The sequence below is a fragment of the Python bivittatus genome, unplaced genomic scaffold (genome assembly GCF_059951505.1).
Source record: "Python bivittatus isolate LINGU-HERP-01145 unplaced genomic scaffold, Pbiv_v1 ctg000700_np1212, whole genome shotgun sequence".
Taxonomy (NCBI): domain Eukaryota; kingdom Metazoa; phylum Chordata; class Lepidosauria; order Squamata; family Pythonidae; genus Python; species Python bivittatus.
The window spans coordinates 25,639,410-25,651,740 of NW_028277098.1; the positions used below are offsets into that span (position 1 = coordinate 25,639,410).

Consider the following 12,331-nt stretch of genomic DNA (forward strand, 5'->3'; position numbering starts at 1 on the left):
CGCCACTCGGTTCTGAAGCAGGAGCAAGGCACTGGCAATCTTTATCAACATTTAGAGGGCTCCTAGAAGTTTAATCACAGGTCTCTAGGTGAAGACTCACTTCCCATACTGATAGGAGTAATTATGGGCAATCAAGCTGTCAAGATTCACAACTGAGCTCAGTATTAAATCATGGCTCTCTAGACACTTAACCCCACATGTAGGATTGATTAGTCTAGGCAAAAGATTCTCAGACATGAGCTTATAAACTTTAATGCTGACAAGAATGAAGCCTCTAACCCAATTGATTGTTCAAACAATGCAATGAAGTCAGAGCCTATATGTATATAACTGTGCTTCACAGTTTAAACTCTAGGCTTCTTCCTCCAACTTTCCAAGTCAATAGATACTTGGCAAGCCTCCTGCTGGCCTTTGGAGACAGGTGGGAAATGTGCATAATGGTTCTTTCTGGCTTTGAAAACATTGGTTCCTATCTTACCAGTCTTTGCCTGCAATGGTATATGGGAATGACCTTGGGAGACAGACTTGCAAGATTCTGTTAATAAAGACTTACAATAATGTAGAATTAGTTCATCTGGGCATGCTTCCTGTCTAGACTACCTCACAAGGCTGACATCAATCTTGCAAATCTGAAAGTACATTTCTCCCCCTTGCCTTTACAGCCCAAGAAACCAGTGAGGGTCCCTTCTGATGTTTGCCACACTCACATTCCTTTTGTGGGCTAAGCTGCCTCTTATCCAACTGTTGCTCTGGCTATGGCTCCTCCCCCTTTCCCAAGTTCTTTCCTACATACCATTACACTGTTGTTAATATAAGAGCCTACTGTATTTGGGTTTACCCAAGATGTTAGGCCATAAACTATGGTTTATAAACTATAATAACCATGTTCACAAATAGCCAGGTTCAAGCTAAATAAAAAGCAAATAAACCCTCCCCAACCCACGCTGCACCCCCATGGCCCCTCCCCAACCCATGCCACACCACCGCTGACCCACACAGCACTTCTTGTGCACTATCCCCAACCTGTGCCTCTTGTGCACTGCCGTGCACCCTTGTGCACCCTCCCCCACGCCACCGCACACCCTTCCCCCACTCAGCAGCAGCCATCTGCCTGCTTGCCAGCCTGGGACTTGAAACTTCCTGCTGGCTTTCCCAGTGACTTTTGTTGTGGGAAGCTGGCAGGAAGTTGCCTCACCTAATGACCATGGGATTCTGTTAATGATGGCAACTGGGACTGCAGGGATTGCCGTCACTAAGCGATGTGGTCACGCTTTACAACCACATTGCTTAGTAATGGAAATTCCGGTCCCAACTGTCATCGTAAGTTGAGGACTACTTGTACATATCATATCTACCTGCATACACAAGTGTTCTTAAAACTTTTCACCTCTCATTTTTGAGGATCTCACCAACTCTATCAAGTCACAATTTTCTGAATTTTCAAATTCCTCTTCACCCATTCAATCTTCCTTTATATATTTGTTTTGCATTTTGACCCTTGTTCATTATCTCTCTGTGACCAAACCACCTCAAAGTGCTTTTTTTTTGTACTGGTTACCCACTGTGGTATTCAAGTCACATTCATAATTAATTAATCCATCTATTTATTCTTCACCTTATCACTTCTTGGCTTAATACATACATCTTGCTTTAATACATACTTTCCCACAGATTTACACTTCTCTTGACATACTCATTTTCCTTTTTTATATAACAAAGTTGGCAGATACATGTTCTTATACATTGCCATTGGTACTTCTTTCAATGAATATTCATTTTTTTTAACAGAGCACATACTGCCCACTATCTTTCTATCAACATTTGCAAGTCTTAAAATTTCTCTATCCATTTTCCATCATTAATAACTATTCTATCAAGGTACACAAATTCATCTACTCCCTCTTTTTTTACCATTTATGTAAAACTTGCAATAATTTATTCCATATTTATTTATTTATAAGTTTTACAAACTGCTTCACTTCAAAAACTCTAGTTAATATACAAAATAAAGTAATACAACACATTGTGATAATAAAATGGAATACAGTAAAAGCAATGTATCCACATTTGGCACAGCTGTTTAATTTTCAAAGGCCCTCCAGAAAACCCAGGTCTTAACCATAATTTCTGGAAGATCATGAGAGTAGGGGCTGATCTTGCCTAAGGGGTAAACTATTTCAAAGGAAGGGAATTGCTATCAAGAGTATCTGTCCCATTGTACCTCCTGATAGGAAGGGACCTTCAGCCAGTGTTTTCTACACACCTGGGTCAGATGGGCAGAATTTACATAGGACCGGTGATCTCTAAGATACCCAGGCCTTGAGCTGCATAAGGCTTTATAGATGCTAGCCTTGAACTGCACTTAGAAACAATTCAGTAACCAATGCAGCCCCTGTAGCAACAGTGTTATATGAGAATACCATGACTGTCCAGTAAACACGTGGGCAGCTGCATTTTGCACCAGCTAAAGTCTCCTTGTGTTTTCAAGGGCAGCCCCATGTACAGTTAGCTGCAGTAATCCAAACATGAGGTCACAAGGGTGTGAGTGACCATGTTCAGTGCATCTTATCCTAGGTAAGACTGCAACTGGTGTACCTGAAAGAGCTGGACAAGGGCTCTCCTGGTGACAGCCTCTATTTCAGCAGGAGCCATGAGTCCAGGACCCACAGACTGTGAGTCTACTCTTTCGGGGAAGCATAACCCAATCAAAAACCAAAGAATCAGTCAGCTTTTGAATCACGGCCACTCTGTCTTGCTTGGATTGAATCTGAGTCTATTTCTTCCCATAACCTCGAGGCATCAGGCCAGGACTTACTGAGTATCAACTGTGTATTGGTGATACCCCACCTCATATTGATGGATACTCTCGAGCAGCTTGCTGTAGATGCTATAAAGGATAAAGAGAAGAATTGAGCCCTAGGCCACCCCATACAGGTAGTCCTCATTTAGTGACTGCCTCGTACAGTGACCATTTGCAGTTATGACAGTGATGAAAAAGTAACTTTGCAACCAATTCTTGCATTTATAACCTTTGCAGATCTGTAAAGCAAAGGAAAGCTGAAGTAAGATCATAAACCAAGTTGTGGTTTCATTTAGTGACCGCTTTGCTTAACAACCAAGTTGCTAGTCCCAATTGTGGCTGCTAAACATGGATTACCTGTACTGGAATGCCTAAAGGCTTGTCCTCTTCCCCTTGCAACCACCAACTGGACCCACTTACTCAGGAAGTAGCAGAAACCCTGTAAAACAGTGCCCCCCGATCCTCCAAGTGGCCCAGAAGAATGCTGTGGTTGACAGTATCAAGAGCAGCATTTTCTTGCCAAATACCAAACAATTCTGGTATTCAATATATTCATTTTCAGACCCATAATCCTTGTTGCAACATATCTCAATTTCATGTAGCTATTCAACTAACACAGAATCATCTGCATATAAAAGTTAAGACACATTAATATCTCTGTGTGGCACTTCCCAGATTTTGCTTCTTGAAAGGGTACAAGAAGTAAGAATCACAATTCTCCTGAACATCCCAAGCATACTTTAAAAATTGTAACTCTTGCACTCACTCTTGTTGCCTTTCTCTTTCTACAGGAGAACCACAATGAGTCTTCCAATTGTCAGGCATGGATACAATCTTCACATAATGTCAAACATACTGCAGGTAGTCCTTGGTTAACAACAGTAATTGGGACCAAGAACTCTGTCGCTAAATGAAACAGCTGTAAAGCACAATGTCACATGACTGTACTGACTTACGATAGCTGTTCTGGCAGTCCCAGTTGCCGTCATTAGGCGAATCCTGTGCAGTTGTTAGGCACAACATCACATGATCGCCATTTGTGACCTCCGGCCAGCTTCCCCACTGACTTTGTTTGCCGCATGTTGGAAGTGAAGGTCACAAATGGTGATCACCTGACTGTGGAATGCTGCGACGTTGTAACTGCAAGCTGCCAATTGCCTGAATCACAGTCACATGACTGCGGAGATGCTGCAACAGCTACAACTACAAGGACCAGTCATAAATATCCTCGTTTAGCATCGTCGTAACTTTGGATGTTCACTGAACAAGTGGTTTTGAACAAGGACTACCTGTATGTAACATCTTTCTCTCATTCTTTACAGCAATTGTTCTCTTCTATATGTAGTTTTTCTTATCTACAGCTTTCTCCACTTCATTATTCTACCAAGCATTCTTTTCTATATTTCCAATTAGCTTGGCTCCCTACATTTTGTGGCATTCTGCAACATTCTTTTCACACCATTCAAAGCAGCTTCCACATCATCTTTCCATATGCCTACTTTCCATTCATTCTGTTGGGAGAGTAATCTGTCTTCTAATATTATTTCATACAGGGCCTTCACTTTCTTTTCTGGCAAAAATTCTACTTTCACTCATCGCTTTATCTCTATCCTTTTCCTCACATCCATTATTTCACATGATCCATTCTGTACACTATCAAATGATGGTCTGTACCACATTTGGAACCTTTCCTCACCCTTTCACTAACTGTCTTAATCTTTCATACATAATCAAATCATCCATGCTTTTAGACTGAGATTTGCTGGACATATTCCCTAAAAAAACAAAACCAACCTTAAGTTTAAACTGCATTTTCAAAGCAGACATTTCTCCATACAGATAATTACCCAGAGACAACATTCTCACTGGTTCTATGTCTCCAGATGTCCCAATTACTTTTCTTTTCATTACGACCCAAACATTCATGTCACCAAAAAGTGTAACTTTTCCCCTAGAACCCATTCATTCAGAATGGTGTACTCATCCCTGATTCTTTCATTCTCAACATTCACTGGAATGTAATATGCACTTACCAGCAATATATGAATTCCTCCTTTTATACATCTAGGTAATAATGATTTATACAATCTAGGTAATAATAATTTATACCTTCTGACATACATTTCAGCCTTTTCATTCATAATTCAACCTTCACTTACATGCATGTATTCAACTCCACCTCATAGGAGCAGACCACTTCCATTTAAATCTATTACATCATTCACTTAGCTTCAAAATATTAAACATACATATATGATTTTTACTTCATTTCTTAGTTCACGTTCTTTATCATTTACTCCTCTTACATTCCAAATTATATTTTTTCCTGTGCCATGATTATAAACAGATGGGCCTGTAAATATTAATCTCTACTGCCTGTCATGACTTCATCAATCATGATTTCATATAATATTTTTAGTAAGAGAAGGAAAAGTAGACTAGGTTAACAGACTTAGTCATACCAGTGCCAAATGCAGAATTCTCTGCTAATGATAAAAACAGTGTTGGTCAGCGTTGGCACATTTGGGCTAGTATGGCACAAGACATTTAAAGACCTATTTACCTTAGCTATGCTGAGATCAATAATCTAGATACCACTCTGTAAGACAATCTACTTTTACTCAAATTCTACCAAGTAGGAGATGCATTGGAATATGTACAGTGGGGCAAAAAAGTATTTAGTCAGCCACCAATTGTGCAAGTTCTCCCACTTAAAAAGATGAGAGAGGCATGTAATTTTCATCATAGGTATACCTCAACTATGAGAGACAAAATGAGAAAAAAAATCCAGAAAATCACATTGTCTGATTTTTAAAGAATTTATTTGCAAATCATGGTGGAAAATAAGTATTTGGTCACCTACAAACAAGCAAGATGTCTGGCTCTCACAGACCTGTAACTACTTCTTTAAGAGGCTCCTCTGTCCTCCACTCGTTACCTGTAGTAATGGCATCTGTTTGACCTTGTTATCAGTATAAAAGACACCTGTCCACAACTTCAGTCACACTCCAAACTCCACTATGGCCAAGACCAAAGGGCTGTCGAAGGACACCAGAAACAAAATTGTAGACCTGCACCAGGCTGGGAAGACTGAATCTGCAAAAGGCAAGCAGCTTGGTGTGAAGAAATCAACTGTGGGAGCAATAATTAGAAAATGGAAAACATACAAGACCACTGATAATCTCCCTCGATCTGGGGCTCCACGCAAGATCTCACCCTGTGGGGTCAAAATGATCACAATGGTGAGCAAAAATCCCAGAACCATACGGGGGGACCTAGTAAATGACCTGCAGAGAGCTGGGACCAAAGTAACAAAGGCTACCATCAGTAACACACTATGCTGCCAGGGACTCAAATCCTGCAGTGCCAGACGTGTCCCCCTGCTTAAGCCAGTACATGTCTGGGCCTGTCTGAAGTTTGCTAGAGAGCATTTGGATGATCCAGAAGAGGATTGGGAGAATGTCATATGGTCAGATGAAACCAAAGTAGAACGTTTTGGTCTAAACTCAACTCGTCGTGTTTGGAGGAGAGAGAATGCTGAGTTGCATCCAAAGAACACCATACCTACTGTGAAGCATGGAGGTGGAAACATCATGCTTTGGGGCTGTTTTTCTGCAAAGGGACCAGGATGACTGATCTGTGTAAAGGAAAGAATGAATGGGGCCATGTATCGTGAGATTTTGAGTGAACACCTCCTTCCATCAGCAAGGGCACTGAAGATGAAACGTGGCTGGGTCTTTCAGCATGACAATGATCCCAAACACACCGCCCGGGCAACGAAGGAGTGGCTTCGTAAGAAGCATTTCAAGGTCCTGGAGTGGCCTAGCCAGTCTCCAGATCTCAACCCCATGGAAAACCTTTGGAGGGAGTTGAAAGTCCATGTTGCCCAGCGACAGCCCCAAAACATCACTGCTCTAGAGGAGATCTGCATGGAGGAATGGGCCAAAATACCAGCAACAGTGTGTGAAAACCTTGTGAAGACTTACAGAAAATGTTTGACCTCTGTTATTGCCAACAAAGGATATATAACAAAGTATTGAGATGAACTTTTGATATTGACCAAATACTTATTTTCCACCATGATTTGCAAATAAATTCTTTAAAAAATCAGACAATGTGATTTTCTGGATTTTTTTCTCATTTTGTCTCTCATAGTTGAGGTATACCTATGATGACAATTACAGGCCTCTCTCATCTTTTTAAGTGGGAGAACTTGCACAATTGGTGGCTGACTAAATACTTTTTTGCCCCACTGTATGACATGATATATTTTCAAATTTAAATGTTAATATTTGGAGAATAATGCTCCAGGAAACTGTAGGACAGGGAAAAACAAATAAAAACATGTGTCTTAATAGACAACCCACAAGTTAAACCTATCTTTGCAGTAGAAAAAGAAATCTGAATAGTATAAATGGGTGACTTAATAGATTTCTTAACTCTCAAAACAACAATCATAATTTCAGTTTGAAATGCATTTTAAAGCACAAAATAATAAGTAGAAACTTACTGCAGGAAAGTTTTAAATTCAGAAGGCTCCAAATGTTCCAGATTTAAAGCTTCACAGGTGTTACAAGTATTTAAATGTCTTCCAACAACATGAAGAAAGAAGTTTGGAACTCTTGCTAAAAGTACTGCCTTGTGAGCTTTGAACAGCATATTGCCGACACAGAAAGTGATGTCAGTTTGGATTTCTTCTTCAAGAAGTCTGCAATAGAATAGAAATGACTTCACACATAAGACAAAGGGTGCTTGCAGGCTGCAACTTGCTGCAGCATCTTATCTTGCTGTGATGTATATGCCAATTCTGTGTGGCTTACAAATGATATAAAAAGAAAATAGAAATAATTAAAAGACAAACGAAACCTCAAGTCCAATAGCAATCAACTTCCTAGCCATTGACACACTGAGGAAAACAGCCCTTGCAGCAACAATAGCCTACTCAGAGAAGGATTCTGTAATACCATCAATCCCCAATGGCTCTGTAGAACATCTAGGTCTTAATGGCTTTCCTGAATGCCAACAGGATTTGGTGTGAGTGTGACTTCTAGTGGAACACTACTCCAGAAGAGAGGGATAGCTACAGACAGCAAGGAAGGGATTCAAATGGTTCTTTCTCTACTAGATCTTATTGGACAAGCAAAAACTGCTGAGAGATGGTTCCACAGATATCCAGGTCCTGCACTATGTAGGGCTTTAAATGTGACAACTGGCATCCTGAATTGCATCCAGAAGCCAATTGGCAATCAGGGCAGTTCTTATGGTGGTGGCATTACTTAGGCAAAGCAGAAGGCACTCTTAATTACTCAAAGTGGTCTTCTAGGGCAGCCCCAGTATAATGAGTTGCCATCAACTGATGAAGAGGTGACCAAGGCATGAATGGCTATAAGTAGGGCCTCCTGATCTAGGAATGGTTATGGCTATGAGAAACCTCTACAGCAAGAAAAATAAATTCTAGAGGATTTAGTTGAACGTGCTTGCATGGTAAGGTGAAAATCCAGAAAACGAAAAGGAAAAATAGTGTTTGGAGGGGATTTCATGTCTCTTGTCAAATAAGAGACTATTGATTTGGGGCAGGAATTCTGATGTATATTTTCAAATGTTTCTTCTTTTCTAGTTCTGCCACAAATAGATTGTGTGAAGATTGCTTCACCTTTATGCTGGTCACACTTTGCTCAAGCAGTGAATGCATTAAAACATGGCTTTATCCATGCTAGAAACCTCCTCTGTGTCTTCATTCTTACTGGGGCAGCAAAGAGCCTTAAATCAATCAAGTCTTCCTCACCCTAAGCAAAACACCTCCAACTTGTTTACTGCTGCCTGCCCTTTTGATATCCCCTCCATTTTTCTGTCTTTCTTGGGAAATCTCTACCTGCTAAGGAAAGGTGATATTAGGGCAACCTTTCTTGTTAGACTGTACGCATCTGCATTTTTAAAAGTAAATTAATAGAAAATTTGCCTTTAAAAAGCAATAAAAAGGTATAAAAAAGAGACAAAAATAATTTCTCAATTTTTAAAATTATTATGATGGCCTTTATAGGTGTCCCAAAACATGGCCAACTTAAGCTAGTTTCAGGGTTTGAGATTTTCTACCACTGAGATTATCTGCTAGCTTCCAGGGGGTTGAGCCTAAATCTTTTAAGCCAAAGAGTGCCACCTTCACCTTGGTGCCTTTCAGGTGAATTATGTCATTTTAGTTTCTTTCTCTTAAAGAAATTAAATGGGAAGCGAGCAGGCCACAAAGCCAAGCCCTAATGCATGACCTTTATTTCCAGACATGTTTCTGCCCATGGTGGAGCAAAAAGCCAGAGTTAGGGTGAAGTGATAGAAAGGCTGACGGGGCTGAAAGTTGCTGGCCAGAAATGGTCGACGCTTCAGCGATTCGAGTCCAGCCTTCGCATTAGCAGGATGAGGTCCTGTTTCCTCCCCAGTTCCTGTCAACCCAACAGTTCGAAAACTCATGTGAGTAGATAAATGGGTACTTTCACTCCGGTGGGAGGAAAAATGCTGGCGGCGCCTTGCAAAAAGAAGTCGGGAGCAGTTGCTGGTAAGCGCGAAAAACCGTGCGCGCCTGAAAAGGGCGCGAAGCAATGGAAACCCCGCCTCCTGCGCTCGCCAGCTGGGCTCTGCTCTAGGAAGGAGGCTCTGGCAAACCACTTCTGAAACACTTGCCTTGAAAACTGCAAGGACTCTTCCAAGCAGTCACTGCAGAGTCGGTAACGACTGAGCGCAGATTAAAAAAAAAAAAAAAATTGTGATTGGCCATGCTCTTGATGTGAGAATTCCCACATTTTCTAAAAATTCCAAACATGCCATACATACAAAAAACTTTGAATATGTGATCTCAACGTTCTGAAACTGTTACAGAACACCAGGTTCCATGTGAACCAAGCTATGTGCTCTGATGATGAGCCAAATACCACTTCATATAGATTGGTGAACCCAGCTATTCTTCCATACAAGTACCCATCCTATACCAAATCTTATATATAAAACTCTACTAGTCTTTTTCTCATCAGGCCTTTAACATGGTCAACATTCCTCAAAATTTGTTGACCACTGTGAAGTTTTACTGAGGTGCTATTCTACTTCTGCTGCATGCTTCACTTCTTAAGGCTGTAAGATGGAAGTGTATAGCTCAGGGTATCTCCAAATGTCAGTTGCTGAGAAACACACACAGGAAGGTACTATTGTCATTGTCTTGTGCTTTGGGGGCTCCCCTGGGCGTCTTGTTGTTTTCAGAGACTGCACTACTGAGGAATTATCTCCCTTTTGAGGAAAGTGGCCCTTGATGCTTTAGCAACAGTTGGTTGCCAAGCACAGAGATAAATCATTTGCTTTTCCGTATGATGGCAGCAGAGCCACCATACCTGAACCCAATATTCTTTCAACTAGCATTTTTTTCCTCACTTAATCTTCAAGATATCACATTTTCTTCCACAGGAGGGGCAAGAGGGGAGAAAGCAAACACCCTCAACCAACCCTCCTGTGACACAAGCTATTACTATAACAAAAGATAATTGCAAAGCAACAGCAATACTATATACCAGAGTTGCTTTAGGACTTGTTCTAGATAGATATTGGAACTAGCATATTGCTTTTATTTTTGCTTTTTAATTTGCATAACAGGATTACCTTTGGGACTTGGCAAAAAGTCAGGAGGAATTTGATAGCATCTTTTCGAACTAACAGATTTAAGTCGGAAAAGATGCTACCAGACGACTCCTGACTTTGCTCCAACGTCTTCCGTACTTGGGTGCGTGGAAAGGTGGATAGAAAAATTAAAAAGAAAACCACAGGTAGATGTCGTGTTTACTGACTGCACGTGCATACGCATTTGGCCCGGCGGACGCTCGGCCCCGCGACTCCACGCAAATCCACATTTCCATTTCGACTCTGCAGTGACAAACCCACGTGGGTTTCGCAGACCTCCTTTCGTGAAGGTGTAACGGGCAAAACAGCTTGCGTCCCAGCGACATCCTGGCTTTTACCTTTCCATATCGCGCCTCAGCTGCTCAGCCACCAACTCCTTCAGCCTCCGCCTCTCCGAGGAACCCCTCTCGCCGCCTTTTCTTCTCGTTTCTTCCCAGGGCCCTCCAGAGCCCCTGGAGACTGAATCCCCCCCACAACGCGCCATGGCATGAATTAAGAACCAGCTGGCGGTGGGGAAGCATAGGATCGTTCGGCTTGGAGACAGAATAAGTCACGCCCGTGGCGGGGCTTACTCATAAGCAGACGGTCCCAACGCCGCTGAAAACCGGCCTTTGAAGGATGCCGGCATCACGCTTCCCTTTGTCTCCACCCCCTACGCCCGGACAGCTTCGTTTTTACGGCGCTCACGCTTTGCTCAAGCTGGGAACTGCTTGGAACGAGCAGCAGTTTCATCTACGCCGGAAACCCGTTCTATCGGAGTGGTGCCAAAGACAATCCCACTTCTTCGTTCTCATTGGGCAAAGCGGAGAGCCTTAGACCAATCGCGGCGCGCCGTCCTTAAAAGGAATGGCTAAAGCGCCGCCTCCATCTGTTTACCATTCTTTGGAACGCCTGGCGGAGGCAGGTTCTCCGTAGAATTGCTGGAGCAACTGTCCGGAGGATCTGGGTAGTAGAGTTGAAATCCAGATCTTGATGAAGTGGAACCGAAAGGATCTGTATAAACGGAGCTGGACGGGGAAAGAAAATGAGCACGGAAAGGCATGACGTGAGAGCATATGTAGCTGTATGAATAATTTACCAGTGTAAATAATCCATTGGCAATACCGGATGAATGTGACTATGGAATAAAAGTTACTGAGTATGAGAATTCATCGCTACATTATGATAAAGTTACATTATGTAGTAGTCCCATTGTCAGGTTCAAACGGATTTTTGTCCATCGCCTAGCTTGAAAGGCAGCGAGGATCAACTATTCAAAGGAAAACCACGGCAAGGCCCATGAAATGCAACCAATAGACACACAGAAACTAATTTGAATGTTTTTAATCCTGCATTTACAAGGTTTGGTGACTGATCCTGTCTCTAAGAGGTGGAGGTAGCAAGGATAGGAAAAGCTGTCAGCTATTGTTAGTTCCAACTGTAAAGTTTCAACTTGAGATGTCCCAGCAACATCACCAGAAAGATTCATTTTTCACTTAGCTAAGAAGTCTTGAACTTCCAATGTCCATGAATATGTCCTCAGTTATCTTAGAACTGAGCTATATGATTGCCTAGCTACTCCTTGCATTAAGTTCCAAACAAGTTTTGAACAGTCTGAGAAAAACAGTACTTCAAAATTTGTTCTAGATATATACCATTAGAATGTAAATGTCTTTGTCTTTCATTATGTGTCATGTTTGCAGACTGGTCATAAAGATGTGTAGATAACAATACAGTTAAGACTTATTTTTTTGAAAATTCCATTTAAGACTTATAGTCTTAACTAGTTGCCTCAAGAAATCTTTCCATTTATTTTTAAAAATAAAAGACAAAAATGGTAGCAATAAATTAGATAAGCTAGTAATTGTGATAGTGACCATACAAATAAACTCTTAATTT

General features: G+C 41.4%; 1 protein-coding gene across 1 annotated transcript in view; it reads right to left on the minus strand.

Annotated features, from left to right (window-relative positions):
* The window catches only part of BTBD8 (BTB domain containing 8), a 54,235-nt gene extending 43,089 nt beyond the window's left edge, over window positions 1-11,146 (minus strand). The window contains exons 1-2 of the mRNA XM_088154241.1: window positions 10,792-11,146; window positions 7,311-7,508 (exon numbers count right to left, since the gene is read on the minus strand). Coding sequence (XP_088010367.1) covers window positions 7,311-7,508; window positions 10,792-10,937 — 344 coding nt within the window. The 5' untranslated portion in view covers window positions 10,938-11,146. The remainder of the gene's footprint in view (window positions 1-7,310; window positions 7,509-10,791) is intronic.
* Between the last annotated feature and the right edge of the window lie 1,185 nt (window positions 11,147-12,331).